Genomic DNA, 26,950 nt, shown 5'->3' with positions numbered 1-26,950 from the left:
AGTTGAGAAAAGAAAAGTTTAATGATTGAAATATAATAAAGTAAAATGAAAACAGGAAAAGAGAGAGGAACAAAACCTAAGAAACACAAGCAATTACACAAAACAATTCCTTACCACCCACTGACCTCAGTCCAGCCCCAAGCAGCAACAGGTCCCTTCCAGCCACCCCCCACCCCAGTTCATGTACTGAGCAGGGCCTTCTGTGGTAGGGAATATCCCTTTGACCAGTTGGGGTCAGCTGTCCTGACCATGCTCTCTCACAGCTTCTTGTGGGACCTCTCACTGGCAGAGCATGGAGCACTGAAAAGTCTTTGCTGTTGGGCAAACACAACTTAGCAAGAACTAAAACATTAGGGTGTAATCAACATTATTCTCATACCAATTTAAAACACAGCATTGTGCCAGGTACAAGGATGAAAATAAATTCTATGCCAGGTGAAACCAGGACAGGTATGTAAACAAGAGGAAACAGAAGGAAAGTATTTTCCTGCTGTTTAACAGGAGAGATGAATTAGTCACCAACAAGGCTGAAAAGGCAGAGGTACTCAACACTTTCTTCACCCTTGTCTTTCCATCAGCTCCAGGCCTTGGGAAAAAATCCTGGCTGATGCAAACACAGACCCAGTATCTGTGAAGGAAGGGTTGGTGTGTGAGCTATTATTAAAGGAGCTTGACCTCTACACATCGATGTGCTCTGACAGTATCCAACCAAGGAAAGTTGGCCAATATAGCTGTGGGGCCACTCTCCATAATTTTTGGGTTGTGGTATTTGGGGGACATCCAAAAAGACTAAAAGAAGGCTAATGTCACTCCTGTCTACAAGGACTTCAGAGAGGACCCAGAAAACTATAGGCCCATCTGTATTACTTCATTCCCTGGGAAACCTATGGAAAAAATTTTCCTGGGTGCTGTTACAAGTCAAATGGAGCCCATCATTAGGAAAAGCCAGCACGGACTGACCAAGGACAAATTTTGCTTGACAAACCTGATTGCCTCTTACAACAAATGAACCTGTTTGGCTGATGTGGGGCCTGCAGTGAACGTTGTCTACCTGAATGTCTCCAAGGCTTTTGATATGGTTTCCCATGGCCTCCTCCTACAGAAATGTGTATGTGATGATGTGGATCTGTGATCCATGCAGTGCGTTGGAAATTGGCTGCCCAGCCACACCTGGAGGGCAGTGGTAAATTGCTCCCTCTCACTCTGGCAACTGCCACAAGTGGAGTCCCCCAGGGAACGATACTGGGCCCAAGGCTGTTCAGTATCTTCATCAGTGGTTTGGATTATGGGATCAAGTGTGCCCACATGAAGTTTGTCAGTGATACCAACTGAGTGAGGCAGTGGACACTTTGGAAGGGAGAGCCAGCCTGCAGGAAAACCTGGACAGGCTGAAAAATTAGGCTAACAAGAGCCTTATGAAGTTCAGTAAGGACAAATATAAGGTCCTGCACATAGAAAAACAATCCAGGAGAGCAGCACAGGCTGTGGATCTATCTGGCTAAGGAACAGCTCTATGGAAGGGGACCTGGAGGTGCTGGTAGACAAGCAGTTCAGTGTGAGCAAACAGTTTGTTGCTGCAGCAAAGAAGGCCACTACAAGACTTGGCTGCATCAACGCCAAGAGAGATAAAGTAACTCTGCCATTCTACTCAGTTCTGGTCAGGCCACATCTGAATATTGTGTTCAGTTTTGGTCCCTGCTATACAAGAAAGATATGGACAGGGTGGAGAAGGTGCAGTAAAGGGCAACAAAGATGACCCAATTACTGGGTAGCCTGTCACATGAGGAAAGGCTAAGAAAACTGGACTTCTCCAGCTGGAAGAAAAAAGCTTAGGCACACCTTATTACCATGTAATAAGTAAGTGTATTTAAAGGGGGTCTACTAAGATGGAGATTACCTTTTCATAAGGAGTCTTATGGAAGGGTGAGGAGTGATATGTGCAAGTTACGCTTTGGAAGATTCCAACTGGACACAAGACAAAACTTTTCACAATGAGAATAATCAGCCTTTGGAATAATCTCTCCATTATGTGGCAAGTGGTGGATTCCCCAGCATTGAAGACTTAAGATTCGGCAGGACAGGGTGATGGTGACTCATCCAGATTTTGCTTTCACCAGCAAAGATTGGACCAGATGATCCTTGAGGTCCCTTCCAACCTGGAATGAGTCTACAATGATTAATAGGATGTAAGATGACAAGTGATTGTCAGGTGCCCAAAGACTGACCAAAAGGGAGAAGTGTTAAAATACTTCTGGTAGATAGTAAACATCCCTCTTCCTCTCTCTTGCCGCCTGAGAGCAATCCATTGCTGCTCTAGTAATTAGCAAATCTTTCTTTTTAAGCCACAGAAGCTTATTGTTCTGCTCTTCTCCTCATTTGTGCAAGAAATCGCAAAAAGTGAGAATGGTTTTACAGATTTGCCAACATGTGGTTCAATTGCTCAGCATCTATAAATGCTTGGCTTGGCAGGAAAAACATTACTTGCTGTAAACAAGTTTATCCCAGCAGTTCCCGTGGTTACTGATGATCAGAACAGCAATAAATGAGATTTCAAAAGAATTAAAGGAAGAAAAAAAGGTTGGTACAGATAATACTTGCAAGAGATAAAATATTATAATATAATAATAATCAGACAGATTGAAAAATAGAGAAATGTTAAAACAGCAGTTAAAGAGGAAGTACTGCAAACTTCTGTTTAAAAGTATAATTTTTATGTATGACTAATATTTAGATAGACTAGAACATCTTTAAGGAAACAAAAAAGTGGGAACAGCATATTATATTCTAAACGTATCTTATTTGATAGGTAGAAAAACAATTCACTAGGAAAGGCATAAAAAGGAGGAATGCCTGAGAAGAAAGTGCAGCCACAGTCTCTTGATACTGCAGAGCAGACACCTCAACCATTTATTTCCTTTTGCTATAATTTTTAATCTAAGCTCTGGTCAAATAATTTTAAAAGAAGGCAATGCAGGCATCCTGAGGACTGCAAGGCTCAGCAGACACCAGCATATGCACACCTTCTTTGTTACACAAGATACTAAGTGGCAAATTTAGTGCTTCAGTCTTTCAATAAGGGCAGAGGGTTTTGTTTCTTCCTAAAACGGGTTACGAAGCAATCTGAAATCTCTTCTTTGAGTTTGGAGGATTTCTCTGAAAGGATCTGGAGTAATTCTGTGAACCTGAAAAATATAAAACATTGCTAATTGTTGTAGTTTCTGAAAGTTTCTGAGATTATATATGAATTACTTCCACCAATGTGCTCAGATCAGTATTTGCTAACCTGCCCTTATTCTTACATCACCTGTTACATAATTTTGTCAATGATATAATTATATAAACTCAAGGAACTTCCAAACAAGTAAAGATTACTTATAAGAACTCAGATACACCAGGAACCTAGCCAGTCAGCTTTATTGTAAAAATAAAAGAAAATGAGCCACTGAATGTCTCTTTTTTTGGGGTTGTAAATTCAAGACAGAGATGCAAATCAATACTAATTTTTTTATGAGAGCTTTATATTTTTATTTAAAATGCACATTTTCAAATCTACTTTTTCTACAGAAAATAAGTTTATTAATTTCAGACCTAAAATAAAATTTATCATCAGCAGTTCACAAGCATGCAAGTGTGGTACTACTCTAGAAGCTGCAAAAATATCTTGCCAGTACACCAGCTACTCTTGCTATAGTTGTAAATATGTCAAAATGCTAAAAAAAAAAAAAAAAAGATGAGATTATGAGACTGAATCTTTTTTCTCTTCCTTTTCCCTTTCATGTCATAACAAGGAAAAGAAGATTCACAGGATTCCTACCCGTAAGAGTTAGGACTACCTCAGAACAAGTGAGAAAAAACTTCAAAACGAAACTCAAAAGATCCTGCCAAGAAAACCTGTTGTTCTTTTATGCTGAGACGGCTCTCCCTAAGCACTAGACTTTTTGACAGTATGATGGGTTAATAAGTTTTGTTGGCCTTTTACCTTTCAAGTCATTCTCCTTTGCCTACCTGTTATCAAAAATCCTTGACCGGTCCTTCTGTGGTTAGCGAAATCTACGGGAGTCAGTGACTTCTTCTGAGTTGTGTCTCTCTGTACAAAGGAAAGACACACTCTTACCTAGTGAGATACACTTATCTACGGAAAGAGATCAATTATGGTTTTATGATCTAGTCCAGCAGACTGGATCCTACCAAAGTGCAAAGCTCAACACAGCACTAAAACTGCACACTTCTAGCACACACACCCCCTCAAAACCTGAAAAAAAATTCTTCATACAACAGTACCACACCCTCCTCAAGACTTTTGGCATCATCCTCTCTACAGATAGCAGGAATCCCTGTACATCAGAAGTCAGGAGGGTCAGAAATGAGACCTTCTGTAAACCAACAGCAGGCATGAAAGAAAACCTCCTCCCTTTTTCCATGTCTCCCCTTACACTGTAACGTACCCTGAATGTATGAGTTGTGTTGGGTCTTGAAAATTGATCAACAGGAACAGTTCTTTCTCTGAGTGGCTGTTGCTCTGCCCTGCCAGCTACTGCACTTGACACTCTGCTATGAGTATATCGTTCTTGATGCTGAGAAAATTAAGAAGAGCATTAAGAGAATGCAGCAATTGAATAAGTTAAAATATTTTTTTCTGTTGACATACAAAAGTTTACAAGAAAGCAAGAAAAATATGTTTTCAATAACCAAAAGCACGAATTTAAGTGTTGACTGTTTTTTAAACAGATGCAGGACTGTTTCTATGTTGGCATATCGATATATCAACATGCTAATTTACTTTCATTCTGGTGATTTATTACTGCCTCAACCTTCAAAACTAGCCAATATAAGATCTGGCTTTTTTCAGTTATTAGCCTTTTCTACTTCAGTCAGCATAGTATTCTAATTCTTATAACCTAACATTAGTGAATAAAACAATGAAAAGAGCTATTTAAATCCAGATGCATAGAAGAGCAAGGTTACTATCTTGTCATCTTGTTGGTTCTTTTAAGATTTTTTTTTAACTAGATTTTTCTGTTGTCAGACAAGTCTTTCCACTATGATCTGTCTGTGACCTAAGGTTTTGAACTGCCTCCTCTTGCATTGTAATTGCACCCCAATGTAACACACATTAGCACGTTAAAACTATGTATTAAATACAAACTAACACAAGCTGTAAACTTACTCACTTCAACAAGTGACATAGCATAATTTATTTCTAAATAGCTTGAAGTTCTTCACTGGTTAAATAATGAACAAAACTTACAGGGCTCTGCTGCATTCGAGGTACTGAAACACGTTGTTCAACAGTCTCGGAGTTTATTGGTGGTAACTTGTTCCGGGTCGCAGGCGCACGAGCAGAAGATAAACTGCTGCCAACCCTACAGAATTTTAAGGATTCCTCTTTTAGGAGCATTCACATTACAGACTTCTTCATTGAAGTTACATGAAATTATAAAGTAGTACATTTCTTTATAAAGCTCAGCTACAGAAAGTAAGAGCACCTAATACAGCAATAAAGAAGTAGAACAAATGCCTTTCCTCAAAAACAATCATGGTTCTGCTTGCTTTCTTCTTCCCTCTGAATTCTCCAATTAATAATAAATCATGGGTTAGTTCTCAAGTATTTTTCAAAATCCTTCAGTGGTGAAATTTCAGTAAAGTTCTGAGAAAAGAATAAAATTAAAAACTCACAATTTTTTTCCTTTACGGATTTCATCATTGTGCATATTAGGAACTTCTGAGCAGGGATGGTCAGAGGTGAGAGAAGGTAACCTTGGTACCTTCCTAGAAGATGCCAGCAGAGCCGGAGATGGTGAGAGAACACTGTTATCAGAAATTCTCCCCAACCTAGCATGTGCTGAATTTGGAGTGCTGGAGGTACTGGTATGCTGTTTGTCTTCTTGCTCATTCCTAGGGAAAGAAAAAGAAATAAGGAATTAGGATCAAGAAATACAAGGGTTTAACACTGCATCATTTCTACCTCTGCAAATTACTATCATATCAGTGATCACAAGATCACACAAAATCACTGCCTTTTTTACCATTTTTTTTCTAATTGCAAAAAATTTTTTACATAATGTGAATTATGCCCTATTTTTAAAATGTCAATGTCACCTACTGGTTTTTTTCTGCCATGGCAGCAGGCCTCTGTTGGAGGGGTTTTGCTTGAATTGTCATCACACCACTCAGATCACTACATAAGTTGCTGGAGAAACGGTAAACCTATTAAAAGGAACAACTACGTGTTAACCTTTACTTTTTTAAAAGGAAGATCTCAAAAAGCACATAGTCAAGAGGTATTTTACTTGTTTTTTATCTATAGTTCCTTTTAAGATGGTTCAGTATGATTCTCAGGAGTAGATGGGACAACAACGCTTTTTTTCTTTTGCTTATCTTCAACATATTTTTATAAACAAAATTTGTGTAATTTAGTTACTGAATTGCAACTCAATTTACAATATAAATTTCAGTTGAAGCCAAAGATTGATTCTTTTCAAACTTTTCATTTTCCCTCAGCACAGGGGGGGGCATGATTTATCAAAGCATTTTACTTCTCCTGGCTGCTAGGACTGCAACAGAACAAAGCACACCCATGGGGAGAACCAAGACTGCTGTGCTATCTTTCCTGTGTTCCTTATCTCACTGTTTAGCAAGCATGGAAAAAGAGCCAATGGAAGAAAATTAAGTCACTTGAACTCAGTAGTGAGAGACAGGAGAAAAAAAATACAAACAGAAGCAGTGGTTGAAAAAGGAAACAAATGTGCAATACACTAATCAGGACACAGAGGGAGGAGACAGCAAGCAGGACAAAATACGACATTTTATCAATATAAGCATGAGCTTCTACAAAGACAGGTAAGGCCTAGTGCCAGCGTGCTAGTGGATGTACTGCAGAATCCCCTCTCACAAGATGCAAAGAAAATGAGAAGGAATGGGAGAGTCTGAAACTCGCATTGTTGTGAGAAAAGCACTTCAAGTTGCAACTTCACATCCCAGTTTATCTTCTTAATTCTACCATGAAGAAATTACTGGATCACAATAAAAGCATAATTAATTTTTAAGGACAGAATAGAATTTAACAAGACTTTGCAAATCAATGGCAGTAATACCTTAGTGGTAAATTGTACCTTTAAGAACTACCAAAGAAAAACAATTGACAATAAACAAAAAATGAATTAAACTGAGTTAAACCTTATTTTAAATTAATTACTTCAAATACCCCTAATTGGTATAAAGAAGAAAAAAAAAAAACAGAGAAAATAAAGAAAAAGAGCCTTTTCAAGTTTCAATCAAGACTATCCAAGGTTTGACAAAAAACAGAACATTTGACAGAGAGGTTTGCTTTATTTTTACCTGTGATGAAACTGAATAAGCTCCAAAAGATACACTTTGTGCTTCAGAGCCTCTGGAAAGAGGAATGGTCTCAGCATCTGCTGTAATATGAATGGCTGGCAAATGCAGCAGTTTTGCTGTAACAGTTTTCAGTTTTTCTATTTGTTGGTCACACTCTGCACAACAGCAAAAAAAGTAGAAGGAACAAGAAGTATTTTCTGTGTTTACCAGCCATCATTTCTTGGGGTTCAAGCAATACAACACAGTAAATAAAGAGTTGCACATAGCTTTATATTTCCATGCTATTTAAAAATCTAACATATATTATGGGGTTTTGAAAGCATTTCCATTTGTCTATGCTTTCTCTGGCACTGACATACAAGCTGGCCTATACAGGTAGATTCAGAGGTGGTTTTTTAAGAAAACACAGCTAAGACCTTTGAAATGCTGTCTAAAAATCCCCAGAGCTTTTCCTTTCTAAGTAGTAAAAAAAAAAAAAAAAAAAATTATATATGTATATACCAGCCTCATCTGAAAGCAGCTATATACCGTTTCATTTTGGGTATATGTTACCATCTTATTTCTATTATAAACCCAAATTCTTTTCCTTCCTAGTTTAAATACTACCTATACAACCTTTAAAAATATAAAAGGGCAAACCTATCATAATATTGCTAAATGATCCTCCCTAAACTATAATATAGAGAGCTAAACAATCCACCTGCGGTGTCAAAAGAACTTTTAAATTACAGAAAAACCTGAAATATTAAGTTCTGATGCTGCAAGCATTCAGAAAAGTTTTGCCATTTCTTACTTTGTTGTATTCTTATATTTGAGGTCAAGTGTACCTTACATTACAGGTAACTTCCAAGACCCACCCTCAGTTATTCTTCTGTTACTTCTGTCCTTTTAAAATACATTGAAAGAACTGAAATTCCCCTCAGCCTCCAGAGATAACACAGCACACTAAACAGATTTTCACTTCTACTTCTTTTTCCTAGCTTTTCCTTTTCCTCACTACAGTCTGTTAGAATATGAAAACATAAAATAAAATTACATGCGTCACCTTTTCTTCATCCTATAGTCAAGTCATGAACTCCTGCACATCAGCAAGACTGTCTATCTCTATTTAACATTCTGACCACCCAAGGGTTCTTTCTATTTCTAAAGCTTAAACAATGAGGACTAGGAGACTGATTCCTAGGTTCCAGATCACATTGTCAGTGATCCCCTGACTAATGATGACTAACAGCATCAATTTGCATCTTCAAGCCAGTGACTAATATTTTTATTTTTTTAAACATGCTCTCTTGCAATGAAGCTATTTCAGTATTTTTCTTTTTACACCTCTCATACAAAACTCCCTGAAAATTAGGAAGAAAGTTTTATTTTAGGTGCATGTGTGTGCACACATTCTTGTGGCAAGGCATTACATATGTTACAGTTCTACAGCACTGGTTATCTTAACTAAAGCTTGGAATATTTGCTTAATTTAAGCAGATAGGGAAGGATGACTTTTCTGAATTAGATTCAACAAGTACCGTATTTTCAAATGAAAATATCAAATACCTGGGATACTAGTTTCCCAATTTTTTTTAATCAGTTCCTCCAACATTCCAATGACATTGCTCCAGATATGATCAAACACTTCAGAAGCCACAGCATCTTTGATACAGGCATTGGGAGAAACAGGGGGAATGCCACGCTTACACCTCTTCTCAGAAAGACGCATTTTCTTTTGTTCCCAAATCTCATCCTCACTAATAAAGGAAACAAATTCAAAAGAATTCCCATGGGAATTGACTTCCCCTCCCGCCCCCTCCTTCAACAGAGAAACATACATATGGAAGAAAAGGCAGTCAGCTGGAGATAACCAAAAAATTCAAACTCAAATTCACCTAAGGGAAGAGAACCTATCAAATACATATACTGATTTCTTTTTCATTTGCTTGCCATTGAAAAATTTAAAAATACCATTAGGGCATTACAATGGAAAGATCTACATGTCTAGGAAAAAGTTTTAGATATGGCACATAGTCATTTGAGACTAAATCCTATGCTTTTTACAGTAACACAGGCAACAACATCTGTTGTATTTGTCAAGAGGACTCTCACATGAAAATTTCTTTCTCAGCATGCCCTGTGTACCTGCATACATCTGCAATTTTCCACCATTGATCAAAGATGAAACAACTTTAAAGGATTTCTGCAGTATGACAAGAATAGTAGAGCCCATAGCCTTGTAAGTACCTCCTTCCTATGCACTACAGTTAGAACATTTACGCTTTTTAATTTTTTTTCTGTTTCTTCTGGTTCTAGGGAAACATGTTTTAGTAACATAACTTGGTCTCCTAACATGGTCTTCTAGTACACTCTCTGAGGAAGAACATTTTAACTTTTTTCTTCTTATAATGCCATTGAATTTTTTCCTAAGGAATGGGGGTTTTTTGGAGATCAAAAAGATGCTTCCAAATTCCTACTGGTTTCTACTACCTCCCTTTGTCTTCTCTGTCACTTCTTCACTTCTTCCTCAAGCCACACTGCATAATTCTTAACTGTATGTGAAATGTGGCTGATTGATCCTACTCACAAAATGACCAAGCTATTCTCCTGTCAGGCTTTATAACACCTAATGTTTTAGTTATGGAGAACAAGGTATTTCAGAACTGAAGGAAATAAGAAGCATATGAAGGAGACAAAAGAGAGAAACATACCTTCAGACAAGTCTCCCTCCCAAGTTAAGTTTGTTTACTTACTAAAACAAAGAGATAAAACTACTGAGAGCATTCTTAAACCTAAATACTTCCTAAAAAGGCAGCAATCCCAGTCTTCTCTTTCAAAAAGAACACTGGAATGGTCTCTGTCTGAAAGGTTCCTCAGGTTTTCACAACAACTGTGTCTTTGTTCTGAGTGTGCATAGGCACACAAAAAGCTGTGCTTTGGGCCCAATGAGTTCTACCAAAGCTTTCCCCTTTTAGAGGCCTTTTAGAAAACAGCACATGATGATCTTTCATCCACCCTGGAACATTCAACATAACTGCTGGAACATTCAACTGGCTCACAGGAAACCTAGGCTGCACTGTCAAGAAGATGACTGAATGATTCGTCGCTCACAAGAGTGCTCTAAATGCAGGCTGTAACCTGCAGCTCTCCTCACAAAGCTGTTGTACTCCACACAGAAAGAATTTAAGACTCATTAGGGCAGACAGTGACAGCACAAACAATGTAATGACACTAAATATCCTGATGCTCAAGGCACTCACTTGGGGAGAAGGGATACCTTCATTCTCAAAATTAAAATAATCTTAAAATTAAATATTCATTTTACTGAATCTCCATGCATCAAATACCTCAAAACAACTAATTAAGACATTCCTCTGAAATGGGAGATGTGAGCTTTAAACCACTAGAAAGACAACATATTCATCTTCCACATGCCCAGTGAGTATCCTGACCACTGTGCTACTGAACACAGGGGCAGAAGAGAAACACAGTTTAGTAACCCTGACTCAGTTCATTGATATTTTTTTCATTACATTCTTCAAAAATACATATATGTTATTTACAGTTCCTTGTTGTCAAAGGCAAGATATTCCTCTATTTTTCCATCCTCATCATAAATTTCTTCTTCCAGGAAGGAATACGTGGCTGAGTCTGAAGCAGAAATCCTATTGGAACTTGAATGCAGTGATGTATGTATTGGAGATACTGTTGGGATCAGTTTAGAGCCTGAGATGCAGAGCCTGAAAAAAATATCAAGAAAATGAGAATTAAACATTCAAAGAAAGGAGAAAGTGCATATTTAATTATACTGACATGTTTCAGTAATACAAAAGTAATATTTGTACATGTTTCTGAAGAGGGAAGACCAAAATTAAAACTTTAAAAAATTAACATACTCTTTTGTATGACCAGTACATTCAAGGAGGCCAGGTACACACTTAGTATCTACATGGGTATCATTTCTGCTCTGAAAATGCTGAAAGCCTTCATCCTTTGGCACTAGGAGCTGCTTTCCTAGAACCCTGAATAAAAAGGAGAGAACAAGCAGTGTCATAGATGAAAACCTTAGCCATATGCAAATATCCAGAATACAAGCACCTGCAAACAGTAGGCTATGCAAAAGCACAACTTACATCTACTTTGAGGGGCCAGAGCCTTGTGTATTACTTTAATATTGCCTATTATTTAAGTCATTAAAGTTAAGCTGATTTACACAAGATGAGATTTGAGTTTATAAATTTTAAGAGCAAATAGTAAAACTTGTTAGATTGTTCTAAAGCCAGACAAAAGTAAACACACTTCCTTATGAAAAAACTATGCAAGATACATTTTAAAATGGATGCAGAAGACAAGTAACATCTGTGACTTCACTTATCCAACTCCAGTATCCACCAATGTGAGTAAAAGGGCTAATCAAAAGTGTTTACCTGGAAAGTTAAGGCTAGAGTTAAAGTTCAGAAAATGTGTGAACTCCAACATGCATAATGTAGAGAGGAAGAGCAAAAAGATAAAAGCAACTCTAAAAAATTTACACTAAATTATAGAATAAAATAATTTCTGAACAACTTTGCCTGCAATAATTTTATTAATCAAAATGAAGGGCATCAGTTGTTAAAGCACCACTGCCCAGACTGACTGACAGCTATGGCACAGCTCAGTCCCAGGGACAGAGATGTGAATGCACAAGTGTTGCTGATGCCCAAACCATAAGAGGGTACCCCAAAAATTCAAATTACAATGGTAATTGATTTAAACTACTACTAGCAAGAATTTCCTTACCTTATATGAGGAAATTGTTTAACCCAATCTGCACATTCTGCCCGCAGGTTCTCTGTTTTTGAGGTCACTTTTCCTTCAAACAGCATTTCATCAATCTCCCAAAATAACTGATGCACTCTCTGTGTGTTGACTTTATCAAATTCCTATATATTATAAAGTTAATAGTTGTTAGCAAATATGCACGAATACTAACATTTCTGTAATATTTAAAAAACAGAACAACATGAATCAACTTGGCTGAGCATGTCAAAATGCATGTTCAGACTATATATTTTTGACACAATTTATATACCACAAGGCAAAAAAAAAAAAAAAAAACCCAAAAAACAAACACCTAAAAATCCCATACAGCTGGCCTGAACAAGCTGATTTAGCAAAAAGGAACTACAAGACTGTATTTCTTTGACACTAACATATAACATACAGCTGCCTAGAATTAGCCCTATTAAAAAAAAAAGAAGAAAAAAAGAAACAACCGTTATAAGTTGTTTAGACTCCCAGCTTATTCTCTGTGCCAATGTGAAGCACACACACAACCAGCATCTCCAGCACCCAGGGCACTGTGCTCTTCTTCTTCCTTACTAAGTACAACAGCTATGAGGGCAAAGAGGGAGCACCTTATGCCTGTGGACCTAGTCTAGGGCTTAGGGAACAGCTGTCCGTGTGAGAAATGCCCTTCCATACTTCTTCACTGAACCTACAACTCAGTGCAACTAGATAGCAGGTTAACACAAAGACAAATGAAAATAGTAGAGAAATGCCGGATTTTATCCACTGATGTGGAGACAAGCACTTGGCTGAGGGTTTCTCAGCTAGGCACTGTTTGTAGTCACATTTGCCACGTACATTAGACATTTTGATACACTAACAAAACTGATAAAACTCAAGGCCCAAATTATGCTTGTTCACTTCCAGCTGAATGCCTCAAAGCACTTAAGGCCACAGAAGGGATCACACAGAATGAGAAAATAACTCTCACACAGGTTACTGTAATATCCAGAGTCAGGCTTTCTCCTGAAGGGCTGGCAGCGACAGGTCGGGTCAGTACCCTAAAGGTTAGGGCATTATGCAAAAAGAATGGCAGAACTACCACTACCAGCCACAGAAGTTTTTCTGAAATGAAAGTGGCAGCAACTGCAATGCTGCAACTTCCAGCCTGCACCAGGTATGCCTCAGAGGTCAGCCTTTGTAACAGTAAGACCTCTCTTTGCATCATCTACAAAAAATAACTGAGTTCACGTAAGAGCTAAATATTTTCCAAGACTGGGAAATTTATATGCATGTTCATGAATGTACTTCATAACTGAAAACATTGAGAAAAGTTCAATTTAGACATTGCCTGCACTATATGGTGTTTGAAAAGACATGTTTTATCATTTGCTTGGACTCAAAAACGTAAGCCTACCTTCTTCAGTAAAACAGCTTTGTTTTCCCCAAACTTCATAATTTATCATTTTATTCCATTTTCCTTTGTTACACATTAGCTGCACCAATACCAACATGCAAGTAAAACTATTTTTTAAATATTCAATTAATACACTTATTCATTAGGCTATTATGGATGAGGTGCTGCATGTCCAACATCAGTAAAAAACTAGTATTTCTACAATATTTAGAGAAAGGGTAATATAAAAGTTTCTGTGACATACATCATCCCTCCAGGAGTAAATCGAACTTCTTTCAGTAGACAAACTAGTAGTATAGCTGTTTATTCCAGACCAAGAATTATTCAGCTCCGTGGGTGTTGTGCAACCACTAGGTGAAAGTGATGAAAGTGTCTCACTGAAAAGAAGACAAATTAAAATGAAGAACACATGTATTTTCTGCATAAACATATTTTAAATAAAGAAACTAATCAAGTAAATGGTGCAAGCGGATAGTTTAAAGTAGAGTGAATACATGCTCCTATTAGTACTATTTACTGTCTCAAAGGCAATTCCTTCTACACTATTAAGTTTTTGCATGCATATAGACCATTGCAAATGTACGGCACTCTAAAATATGCATATGAACGTGTGTATGTATTTGAATATAATTATATGCATATATCTATGTTTCCAGCTCAAACAATTATTTTGGTTTCTCCATGTCAGCTAGTGATCACATGAAAAACAGACGGAAGATAACATCAGGTTTCTTTAACTCTTTCACATTAGAAGCTTCCACAAGAAAACTTTTGCAAAACTAAGCACAAGATCTCTACAGATGTTTCAAATAGCACTGAGTTACATGTCTCTATGCAGCGCTTTTTATGTTGCTAAATCTGGTGCACTTTAAAATTTGAGCCACAGCAACTCAAGCCCCCAAAGTTCTAGCTGGTCCCTGCCAGCTATCACCCATCCCAGGATGCAGGGAAAGCAGTGATAATTGGATGTGCAGGGAAATCCTAACCAGTGTCATCTGGAATAAAATTTCTTGAAAGTTAACTAACCTGCAACATTGGCGAGCATGATTTCAATTTAATCATGAAGTCTGATTAAAATTTTTCCCTTCCAGACCTAATCGGTGCCCTCTACTATAGTCTTAAAATACTTAAATCCATATCACAAACCAGGAATAAAGTTCAAACCCTTTAAACAGCAGGTTAGGTCAATTTGTATCCTGCATTATATTGTGCAACAGTTATTATCCATGAGAATGATTGGAAGAATGATTAGTGAAAATTAACTCCAATCTGGAAATATCTAAGTCAAAAGTAAGTTAATTAAGTATTATTTCAGAAGTACATGTATACCAGGTATAATTGTCAATGGCTTCTTGAACATTTCTTGCAAAAACTGATGGAAGAGACACTCCACTTTTTCCAGAGAGACACCGATTTGGGGAACCTCTGGACAGTCCCTTCCTATAAACACAGAAACATAATATTCCATAGTTTTAAATAAGGTTAATTCACATCTCCACTGGAAGGGAGGGGGTTTGAGGAGGGCAGGGGAAAGGAGAAGAGGAGGAAGACAACTACTCTGTTGAATTTTTCAATTTTTCAGTCCTATCCATCAACACAAATGTTTGCTTGAAGCAAACAAATAGCTTTTATTTGCCTTACTTACAAAAGTATGTTTAAAAAAATGTACTTCTACTGTGAGACTTGCTTTACTCCACTGCCATCCTCCTTGGATTTTGCACTTCAAACTTTGCAAGAAGCACACACAAATGAATCAGCATCGCACTAAAGCAACAACAGAGCAAAGGCACAAACCAATAATTGCCCATACAACAGTTTAATGAAGGAATGTTTTTTTCCTTTATTTGGGAGGGTGGGGCTTTTTGCTGGGGAGTTTTTGGGGTTTTTTTTTTAGATGGAAATTGTTTATAATTACATAACTGCTCATAATTACATATTACGTTGGATGCAGGCAGTTGGGTCATTAATATGCTAAACCCAGCTCTTCAGAACATACACAGATGTGTGAAAGTGCTCCTTGGAAGCACTTAGAACAACTGATTGCTTCACCTATTTTCATGCCATAAAACCCTCACAGCAGCATGACTGCATCGAAGTACATTTGTGAATGAGTAACTATAAGAAAACAGCTCACAGTTCCGTGAATTTTCTTCGTTTCTTTAGACAAGAACTGTAGGTTGGCCCTGCAGCAGTTAGGATTGCCCTGTCTTCTTTCTATCCTTTCTGATATTTACCTTTCCATTACACATATTACAAAGACACATATGTCAAAGTCTAACTCCCCACTCAAATGGACCACATCACACATCCTACTGCTATGTCTTGGTTAAGAAAACAGCAAAACCTACAATCAGCGTGAACTTCACATCAGGGAAGACCTTAAATTTAAAATTCTTCAAGGCTAGTAAAACAGCAGTGGAAAGCATTTCCATGTGTTTGCACTTCATATCCTATCTCTTCCCTAGGCATCTGCTTTTGGCCAGTAAGCACCAGGAGGCTCTATGAATATTCATAAGTCCAGTCCCATGACTTGAGTCTCATTTTGTCCTAACACCAAAATCCATCTCTCAGGAAGTAACAGTGAGGCCACAGTCTATCTTTTACATGGAATGCTATTTCCTTCTCTTCCTGTACATCCCTCTCTAACATTTGCCATGTTATTTATCGCTCAGGGAGCCTTATAAGGTCTTTCAATGTTTTTTCATACCTGACCCTTGCTCTTAGTATTTTTCCACAACTTAATACCACCACCAAGGTTTAACACTTCACTGCTCTTTACCTGCTCAAACTGCTCAGGTCGGATTCCTATGAAACATCACTGGAGGAGGAAACCACTTACTGTTACCTTCTGCTTACATATAATATCCAAGCTAAACCTCCCCTGGCACAACTTCAGGCTGTATCCTCTTCTCATTATGTGAGCTGGAGCAAAGTAGTGTTTCTGCCACATTTTTCCACTGCATGTTGTTGTACTACGTCTCCTGACTCCTTGGATCACACGCCCTTAGATGCGCCGGTTAATTATTGCAATATAATAAAACTATAGGAAAAACTCCTCCCAGCACATCTATAGCATCACTTCCCCTGCGCTGGCAAGCGGACACCAGAAGCTGGAAGAGCTCCCAGCTGCTCACCGAAAGCTCCGCAGCGACGGGCATTACACAGGGACGACAATACCGCGGCAGCGCTCCCGCCGCCCCGGCAGGACGGCAGGCGGGCCGCGGAGGACACCGCCCCGCCACGGGCCGCAGCCCCCGGCCCCGCCGCCACGCTCACCCCGGGACGAGCAGCCCCCGGCCCGCCGCCACGCTCACCCCGGGACGAGCAGCCCCCCGCCGCAGCCGCCACGCTCACCCCGGGACGAGCAGCCCCCGGCCCCGCCGCCACGCTCACCCCGGGACGAGCAGCCCCCGGCCCCGCCGCCACGCTCACCCCAGGACGAGCAGCCCCCCGCCGCAGCCGCCCCGCGGGCCGGCGCCCCGCGCCCTGCGCATGGGGGCGCGGCGGGCGCCCCTCGCACCGCCTCGGCGGCGGCAGCGCCGCACCGCCCGCTGCCAGCGCCCACCCGCACCGCCCGCGGCTCGCCGCGCCACGCCCCGCCGCAAGGCCTCGCACCCCTCCGGGCCTCCCCACGAAAAGCTAAAGCCTCAGCCTGGGCGGGAGCGGTGCGATCTCCCCATCTCTCGCCTCGCAACACGCAGCCAAAGAACGCCGAGCTTGGTCTTTCTGAACAGAGAAGGTTTCTCTCGCCTTAGTAGATGAACAATGGTTATGCGATGCTGGCCAGCTACATAAAGATTTTCCCTTGTTAATTGAGTTCTCCTCCGAACTACCCCTGTGCACGTCCCCGATCTTCTTTAGCACGGGTCAGGGCAGAGCATAGACCGTCAGCTGCAGATTTACACTAGCTCCAGTAATCCACTAGCTTTATTCATCTCTAGCTCCAGGACATAAAAACTCTGGTGTCTACGTATTTTGCAGAAAGCATCTCTTAAAGGAGGAAACAGATATGCTTATAAGCAAAAAGAAAATACAAGAAAGAGAAAATAAAAATAAAGGCAGCATTAAATATGCTGAAAATTAAGACTGAAAAAGCAAGACATATGAAGCCTCACCTTACAGGAAATCAAACAGCAGCATTTAAATGACATTTAAAGTTTCATAACCAAACAAAATATTGCTCACTAAGAAAGGCAAATAGAAAATGCCTAGCATTTTTTCTCTGATGATAAAATATTTTTTTTAAACCTGTTCAGTAAGGAAAGTTCCACATTCTTCAAAGGCCCATTCTTCCATGTCAGTAAATCATTAAGAAACTGCATGCATTATTACAACTTTCCTTGTTCTTAGCAATCATTCTTCTATAGGAGCAGGTTTGTCCAACACTTCAGACACATGCGCACACAAAATAATAGAGTCCTTTGTTAAGAAAAACTTATCCAAGCAGATGAAATCTAGAATAGAAAATTATGTCCTGGTTAAGAAAATGCAATTTTAACCTTCCACCTTCTCCTATATTTCCACAGTGGAGAGCAAGAGTTAAATTTTGTGCAACCGTTTTGGAAGGCTTTTTTGTCATTACAGCAACAAGATTCAGCCAGTGGTCACCTCCACACCTTACCACTACAAAGCCCCACAATATCATTTGCATTTCTCTAAACCAAGCCCCTTCTCCCTTTCCAACCAACACAATGACAATTATATGGATAAATAATTGTGAAGGAGTATATTATTAGTATTAACACTACTTCCATCACTCTAATTTGGAACTGGAGAGAACTAATAAAGGACATTGCCAAAAGACATTCAACCAAAGGAGTTTGGAAAAGTCAATTAATAGAGAAAAATGCTAACTTTATTATCTGTCACACATGCTATGAGACCTTTTTAACAAATGATTCAAAGTCTGTTTTGTAGCCACAGCCCCAATAGAAAATATTATGCATTGCTCCCTTGCCAACAAGGTATAATATCCTAATTTCTAATTAAACTACTGCTTTGTTGTCTGAAATAATTAATTTTCTTAAATTTCACATCTTTACATGTTCTTTACTATTTTGGAAGCGTGATTTGTAGCAAATGTAAACATACTAACCACATCATGCTCTCATAACAAGACATGCTTTATCTTTTAATCTACCATTTACAGCTGGGGCACTTAAACCTGGAGAAAAAGAGGGTTCAGGGGGACCTTATCACTCTCTACAACTACCTGAAAGGAGTTTGTAAACAGCAAGGGGCTGTTCTCTCCTCCTAAGCAGCAAGTGGCAGGATGTGCAGAAGTAGCCTCAAGTTGTGCCAGAAGAGGTTTAGATTGGATATTAGAAAAATATTCTTCACTGACAGGGTGGTAAAGCCTTGCAGTAGGCTGCTCAGGAAAGTGGTGGAATCACCAACCCTGGAAGTGTAGGTGTGACACCTGGGGACAGAGTTTAATAGAGAACACATCAGTCCTGGGTTAATGCTTGGACTTAATGATTTAGGGGTCTTTTCCAACCTTAATGAGTCTCTTTATTAATTTCACTCATATTCTCACTTTCTGCTTGTTTGTCTATCCCATTCTTGGTTTGTAAAACCAAGACATTACTATTTGTATGCCAGATTTCTATAAAACTTTGATGTCAGAGTATATAAAAAAAATTAAACTGTAAGCTCTCTCTAGCATAAATGTGGAAATACATCTGCAGGAAAAATATATTTTGAAATCACCAATCTGTCTTAAACTGGTCTGGCACAATTACCATGGAAGTCTATTTCTCATTCTTCTTTGAAGTGATATAGCAAACAGAAGTGTAATGCCACAAATCCAGCCCGCTCAAATATTCCTCTTTAAAGGCTCACTCAACACAGTACCCACCTGTCAGGGGCATTTTCATGGAAGTGAATAAACACTCCTGATCAGTATCATGTTCACTGAGCAGAACATACAAACTTTGTTGCAAACAACACTGAAAAACTGTCACTGCACAAAATGATCCTTCCACACATTCACCAGCTAATGCTGCTCCATCTTCAGAGCAAGCAAGAAACAGACATGTCATGGCTACGTTCCACATTGATAACGTACAACATTCCATGCATGGCAGTATTGTAGTTGAATATTTATACCACAGAAAATACAAAATTCGTAAGAAATACACACATCCTTTTCCTTCTAGGTCAGGTAGTCATCTGTCCAACTTGGTTGCAGTCAGCCATGGTAAGCTCTCCCTCTATTGCTTGACAAAACACATCTTTTTCAAGACTGAGAGGATCTTTTCTGCAGTAAATTATTTTAAGGCAGCTATAATATGTTTGGCTAGTTTGTTTAGAAATGACATGGCTTATTAAGGAGAAGGAAAAAGAAAACCTGCCTTGAAAGGTAATATAGTAAATGTTGACCTTCTTAGCTTCTAGCAACACGTCTTTATCATTGCTCCTACTGAACATGCCAGAGGCTTGACAGCTAGCAAAAATACATTCCAAAAAATTATAGCATGTCTCCATTTGAGAGTGTCACTTCAGACTTGGAGATAATTTTCATTTTGTTCTCATCTTTATTAATGAGCACTGCCAGAAGTGTTTCAATGCTTTCAGTCATCTGGCTGTTGATCAATGAATGAAGTACTGACTATATCTGAAGCATGAAAATAAAAATCTTTATCAGAGTCTTTCCACTGATAGTGTTTAATCATACCACCTGATTGGCTCTTTCCTCTTACAAAAATGTCCCTTACTGTCTTTGAAGCCATGTATGGGTTACTGATGTGTTGATGATCAAGCTACCTTGGGAGCATTTGTACAGTTGAACTCTTGGTGAGTTTTTCCTGTGTCTTTTTGATCTGACAAAGTTACCATAGTTTGCCACAATGTCAATTTTCTTCATATGTTGCTAAAATTCTATTTGTAAATAAACATAAAAGCCTCACTTGGTTCAAAATGTAGGTAGCATTGGAACAAAAGCATGAAAGTTTCTCTGTGCTTGCCTGCATCAACATCTACAGTTCATCAGTCCTCTGTGGCTGCCTCCTGCACAGAGTGCTCACTAGGTGCACCCAAAATCACCTCTTTTACCCAAGACCTGCTTCCCCTTAGGGTCAAGGTTTTCACATGTTATCTCATCTGGAGTGAAGAAAAATAATAAAGAAGTGAATGCAATTATTTTCTTAAATCACTGATTTAAGAAAAAGCAGGCCATCATTTCCATCAAGTGCAGTGTCTCTATTAGACATTTTCATATTGAATTCAGAAACAAATTTAAAGTTTTTCCAACCACGATTTGTGCTGAGTTCTGTTCCTGTCTTTATGAAACCAACTAAGAATAAACTGCTCCAATTTTTAAGAGAGGCTTTTTTGTATATAGTAATTTTATTCTTCTGCAAATTTTAAGGCTTTGTAATTTTGAAATGCATTCAAGATGGCATGAGCTTGCAAGGTATTATATATATAATTTTAAATCTATTTGTAATTTTGATTCACTGTAAAAATGTAACTGCAAGTATAATTCTTGGTTATAGGAAATATAAACAATTTCTGAGTGCAAGATACTATAGAAGTAAATCTGACTTTTTAATATAAATTATGAATCAACATTGAGAAAAATACTATCATCTTAATTAACTGCAATAATAAAGACTGCTAATTAGTGTCTTAGAGAAGGTGTTTTATTTCTTTGGATCTGATATGAGGCATTTACTGCTGCAGGATCAAGTGTCTGAACAGGCAGGGACAGAGTAGCACCCTAACAAAACACTTGGAAGTAATCCACAAGACTTTCCCTGTGTATTCTTTTTATGTAAATTTGGAAAACAAGTAAATATTTTTTTTTAAATCAGACTTAAGCAGCATAACATCATAGAGTTTGGAACATATTTTCCCTTCTGTTCATTGATCTCTGAAGAAAATTGCACATATAATGAATCACTGAGAACAGGTGCAGAACTTTATCCTTTCAGAATTTAAAAAAACAAAAACCAAAAATAAACTGAAATGTGACAGTTCTATAGTACAGACTGAAGCATTGCAATTGTGGGGACACCTTAGTCTGCACATGCTTGGGTGTACTAAATACTTTTCTCCTTCCTCTGTAACCACAAACACCCCTGGCTTGAGATGTCAAGATGTGCAATCATATTGCTAAACCATTATGTAGCCAAACAGATTTGAGGACCTGAAAGTTTTCCTCTATTCTTGCTATAGTGTGACTTCCATGGTTGTGTACTAGAAGAAAGGCACTACTGAAAAACAAAGTAATGATCCTCTATTAATCCCATAACCACAACTCCTTTCCTAAAAAACACAGAGAGAGACTGAGCAATAAAATGCAAATAAAAAACAAGCAGTTGCACAATACCACTGCTCACCACCTGTGTGGAATATCCCTTTGGCCAGTTCAGGTCAGCTGTCCTAGCCATGCTCCCTCACAGCTTCTCGTGCACTTCCTCACTGGCAGAGCCTGGGACACTGAAAAGTCCTTGACTTGGGGTAAGCACTGCTTGGCAACAATCAAACATCAGTGTGTTATCAGCATCATTCTCACACTGAATTAAAAACACAGCATCTACTCAGGAGACAGAAGTTATCAGAGTAAGGATGTAAAAACTATCACATGCCAGCTTGTGAACATTATGAACATATGTTTTCAAGTGAAGGACTCCAAACAGCACAGAAATCCTCACACTGTTATCCATATAGTGTACATACATGCACAAGTACACATTCACACCACATCCAAACTTTTCCAACAAAACTGTAGCAACAGTGAGAAAAGACTGACTGATTCAGTCAGTCATGTATTTTGTGAGACAAGAAATCTCTAATTCCTTTGGTATTTGACAAAACTGACAGGAATAATCTCACCACTGAAAAGACCACAAATTTTCACCAAACTACTGCATTATCCAAGAATCTTCTTCCTTATGAAAAATATTGATTAAAAAAAAGCCCATTACGAGCCCAAACCTTAACTAAAAGCATGACTCCCATGAACAATGCATGCTGAATTCTACTTTAATACAATTAAAAAGAAATAGTCCCCTAACTCACAAAATTTTAGAGGAGTTCACAACAGTTAAGAGTAACAAAGAAGACTGAAGGTTCTTCCTCTTCTTTTCATAGTTGACTTAATAATCCTGTTTATTGAGCACTGGATCAGAAATAAAATGCCTGCTTGTAAACATATCATCTTAGTTTCCAACAAACAACACAAGTGCTCTATTTTTAAGAACAATTAAAGGACTTAGAGCTAAAATGAGATTCATTGGGTTTTAGGGCTCTGTGGTTGCCTTTTTTTTTCTTCACATTTATTCTCTAGTTGATTAGCTTGTACTGCATCTAGCTCTTGGACCCCCAGCATAAGAAGGATGTCAGCCCCTTGGAGCAATCCCAGAGCAAGGCCATGAAGATGATCAGAGATCCAGAACACCTTTCCTATGAGGACAGGCTGAGAGTGCATGGACTGTTCAGCCTGGAGAAGAAAAGGGGAGACCTTAGAGAAGGCTTATACTACCTAAAGGGGGCCTGCAGGACAGCTGGAGAGGGACTTTTTGTACAAAGACACGTAGTGGTAGGACAAGGGAGAAAGGCTTTAAACTGAACGAGGGCAGGTTTAGATTAGATACTGGGAAGAAATTCTTTACTCTGAGGGTAGTGAGGCACTGGAGCAGGCTGCCCAGACTAGTTGTGGATGACCCATCCCTGAAAGTGTTCAAGACCAGATTGGACAGGGCTTTGAGCAATCTGGTGTAGTAGAAGGTGCCCCTGCCCATGGCAGTGGGATTGAAACTAGATCATCTTTAAGGTCCCTTGCAACCCAAACCATTGTTGGAAGCCCATTAACATTTTCCAAAAACTGAGGTTTATATACAATATTACTAAATGTTAGTAATTATTTTTAGTTGCATCCATCTAGAGAGTGTAGATGAATGTGTAGCACCATGTGAAATTAAAATTTACTTCTGAGTTCTTGTACACTTAATTGCAATGAAAAAATAGACCATAGCAAACCACCACATTACTATATTTGCTCTTTTAGATCAGTACAATAAGGGAAGTGACAGCTTGGTAACACTACAATGCCCCATCTAGGTTAGTATGCATTACAGTGTGAAAGAGATCTATTGCTTTTAGTGGGTAAAACAGGAGACAGGGAATCAAAGTTCCCACCCTCTACTGCAGCTCATCAGGTTACTTATATGTACATTTTCAAAGTTAGTAATTAGTAATTTTGAAACCCAAAGCTTGAGCCTCGAGAAATAAAAATTGACAAAAGATAATGATATTGGTACATCACAGAAAAAGCTACACTTCTCATACCTAGTTCACAAACATTTTTTTCCATGTATCAGAACCATTCTGAAAATAGGGAGCAGCAAAATTAGTTTCTACAAAATATTACCCACCCCTAAACAACATAACTTAAGCTTTGCCCAGTTTATCTTTAGATTAGGTAGGGGTTGTTATGTCATCTCACCTACCTAATTGCAACATGTTAGGATAGCAATAATAATGTTTCTTTAAAAAGGAATCCGTGTATCTTGGTACATTAACATTGTTGCAAGTGTAGCATAAGGCATCTTCATATTCTCTCAAGAAATATCATGGTCTTTTTTAGCAGAATATATTTTCTTTCAAATAAGACTAAAAAACTGTGAATTTCTTTCTCCATTATGAAGAAAAAGATTTATTCATTATAAATCTTCCTTCAATTTGAAGAACAGGAAATTGCTATGTAAATAAATAGCAAATGTTAAATCTCACAAAATACTGCCATAGTTTAGCCCTATGCATTACTAGGACAAATAGTTGGTAGTTGTGGAAATCAGAAAATTTAGCATATCTGAGAAAGATAGAAAGAAATCAGTGCTGGATTTTCACAATTTTGCACTATCCATGTACTGTCATTGCTATCAGCTTGTATGTACTTAACTAAGATATAAAATGGATCCTTTCCTTTATTAACTAATTATTCATCATAGATTGCTATCAATTAAAATACACTAGCCATTGAGGTCTTCTAAATAATTTTAAACAGCAATAAAACTTGAAATGAAGGAATTTTACTTACGTAGGCAAAAGCTTCCTGTGTATAACTATCAATAATGCATTATCATATTCTGTAACTCACAAATTCTCATCTCAACTCTAAGCAAGGAATGCTAAGGTTTTCAATATTTAATTAAGATGCTTCTTCTAAAAGCTTAAGTGAAACCATCTAATTAAAAAAATGCTAATGTGGAGGTATAGACTTTCCTTGTCAGTGATGTATTTTTTTCCTTCTTCTACCTCTTTCTGGTTTGGTTTTGTTTTTTGAAGACAGACAATACCTTATCAGTATAACCTTTATTGCTATTAATAAAATATTTGAAATGCCACCATGCATACAAAAGCTTAAGTTCGGGGATAACAAGGTGATATCAATTAGAAGTGGTTCAATAGCAAGTCAAAATGAGTATTTTGCTGGACACAATCAGTTTTAAAATAATAGGGTTTATTCTACATCCCAATACAGTCAGTTTGTTTTAAGAGTGGATTCCATTCTTCAAATTTTTTTAATGATAGAAATCATAGGCATTTTACTTGGCTTTATGTTTGGTACTGAAAGAAATAAGTAGCTAGGGGGAAATTACAGGGACATAACACTGATTTGTTCTGGCATTGTTTATATAAAGCATCTTAGAAACAGAGCTCTATTACTACACATAAAACCAGATTAACCTCCCTATTCATAAAAGGCTACTATTTTACAAATACAGTAAAAGTTTTAAGCCTGAAAGAGCTTACAATATGTTCTGAAACAAAATAAAAAGCTCTAGATGGGAGTAGAGGGAAATAAAAGAAGCATGTCAGGGAGGATTTGTGCTCCTACTTTAAATATTAGCCTACATGGAAACCGAACTTAAAGCAGAGGTTCCAAAATCCATCTGAAGATTTAAGTGTACTAAAAGAGATTCCAGTCCTTTAGAGTTAAAAAACTTAAATACACATTCATTCCTATCAACACCTAACAAAACATTACTGTTCTTCTGATTGTCAGTTGTAAAGGTTAGCATAGTTTAGTACTACAGAAGCAGCATTTATAGATGTCTATGAAATATATACAGTACCTTCTTTTTTTTTTTTTTTTGTAATAGTATGAAAAATTCCACCTACACAGTAATGCAACTGTTGCTCACTTTTATAAATTCCTCTGGTTTAAATAGACTAAGAAACCTCTTCAGTATACCTTTGCTGTAGCAAAATATCACCAAATGGAAGCACATATTTAACAGGCTTCTTTTATATGCAGCAAACCTTAAACGTTTCAAGGTGGGACTTGAAAATTAAACACAGAAGCATCCAAACCAAGTTTCACACCTGTTATTGACACTTTAGAACCTCACTAGGCAGTGACTGAAATATCTGCTTTGATGCGCAGTAGCAACCTCGGGACAGAACTTGATACAACTCGCACACCTGCGTGAGGGACCTTTACGATACCTACTCAAGCTCACCATCCCCTGCGCGCCCTCTGCACCTCGGCTCCTCTCCCTGCGCATCCCCAGGTGGGGACGGGACAATTTTCCGTGCAGGGCCGGGCTCTGACTCCGGTCCCTTCCACGCGGAACCGCGAGCGTTTTCCAGCTCTTCGTTCCTTACGGCGCCGCACGCACACAGCCCGTGCGAGCCACCGCTCCTGCCCGTGAAGATGCGCTTCCCTGCTTCTGGCATACTGCCGGGGAGGGAAAACCCTGCCCACGGAGATGTTCGGTACCTCTCAGGACGCCCAGAGGCAGAAAAAGTCAGGGAGAAGGAAGCCCCAGCAGTGAGGGGCGCACACCTCCCCCGTACCCCAGGTTTGCGGGGCGCTCACTCACACGGGAAGCTGCGGGCTGCCGGCCGCCTCGTCGCCCTCGGCCGCCGCCTCCTCCCCGATGTCGGGCAGGGTGATGAGCAGCCCCTTGGCCGCCACCCGCCCCCCGGGCTCCTTGTCCGTCTCGCTGGACGGGGTGCAGCCGCCCCTGCCCTCGGCGAGGCCCCCGCCGGACGGGGGTCGCGGGCTGGGGGCCGGCGGGGAGCGGCGCAGCCTGGAGAGAAGGGCGCCCGCCCTCAGGGCCGCCACCTTCATGGCAGGCTGGGACGGGAGCCCCTTCCCGGCGCCGCAAGCCCTGTCGAGGGGCCGGCGGCCTCCGGCGGGAGCTGCCCGCTGCCTGCGGCCCGGCAGGCGTTGCTAAGCGAAACAAACCCCGCCGGGCACGCACCGCCCTGGGCGGGGAGCACCGCGCCGGCGGAAGGCCCGGGAGCAGCCCCGACCGACCGGCCTGCGCACCTGCGGGGCGCCGGGCAGCCACAAAGCGTGAGATTTCCCCTCCGGTTAGAATTCCATCTAATATTACGGGGCAAAAACGAAGCCCACCTGCCAGGGCAGCGGGGCCCTCTTCACACACCTGTGCGTGGGAAGGGCTTAACCAGAAGTGGGGAGCGAGAGCG

At 39.4% G+C, this 26,950-nt stretch overlaps 1 protein-coding gene across 4 annotated transcripts; it reads right to left on the bottom strand.

The window, feature by feature from the left end:
* Positions 1–2: 2 nt before the first annotated feature.
* Positions 3–26,632, bottom strand: FAM149A (family with sequence similarity 149 member A). 4 transcript variants are annotated; one of them, XM_071432249.1, is made up of 14 exons: positions 26,338–26,632; positions 14,834–14,944; positions 13,749–13,881; positions 12,100–12,242; positions 11,217–11,342; positions 10,884–11,060; positions 8,887–9,077; positions 7,339–7,493; positions 6,104–6,207; positions 5,677–5,895; positions 5,249–5,363; positions 4,446–4,574; positions 4,006–4,087; positions 3–3,182 (listed from the first exon to the last, which is right to left on the bottom strand). In XM_071432249.1, exons 1-14 carry the CDS (start codon positions 26,586–26,588, stop codon positions 3,109–3,111), a joined length of 2,010 nt encoding a protein of 669 aa, XP_071288350.1. In that variant the 5' UTR covers positions 26,589–26,632; the 3' UTR covers positions 3–3,108. The 4 variants fall into 4 exon arrangements, with proteins under 4 accessions (XP_071288350.1, XP_071288352.1, XP_071288351.1 ...); XM_071432251.1 differs by lacking the exon at positions 26,338–26,632 and adding an exon at positions 16,937–17,067; XM_071432250.1 differs by lacking the exon at positions 14,834–14,944 and having other exon boundaries at positions 26,338–26,615.
* Positions 26,633–26,950: the final 318 nt, after the last annotated feature.

This window comes from Agelaius tricolor, unplaced genomic scaffold, assembly GCF_023055355.1.
Source record: "Agelaius tricolor isolate 1412-34295 unplaced genomic scaffold, bAgeTri1.0.p SCAF_8, whole genome shotgun sequence".
Taxonomy (NCBI): domain Eukaryota; kingdom Metazoa; phylum Chordata; class Aves; order Passeriformes; family Icteridae; genus Agelaius; species Agelaius tricolor.
The sequence above is the reverse complement of the archived record's forward strand: the minus strand, read 5'-3'. Positions and strand labels throughout refer to the sequence as shown.

Bases quoted from the DNA above. Each gene is read 5' to 3' on its own strand.
- FAM149A (XM_071432249.1), bottom strand. From the start codon at position 26,588: ATGAAGGTGGCGGCCCTGAGGGCGGGCGCCCTTCTCTCCAGGCTGCGC. The intron at 5,364-5,676 runs GTGAGTTTTTAA...AAAATTCTGTAG, and splicing joins ATCCGTAAAGGAAAAAAATT to GGTTGGCAGCAGTTTATCTT. The intron at 3,183-4,005 runs GTAGGCAAAGGA...TATATTTTTCAG, and splicing joins TCAAGGATTTTTGATAACAG to GTTCACAGAATTACTCCAGA.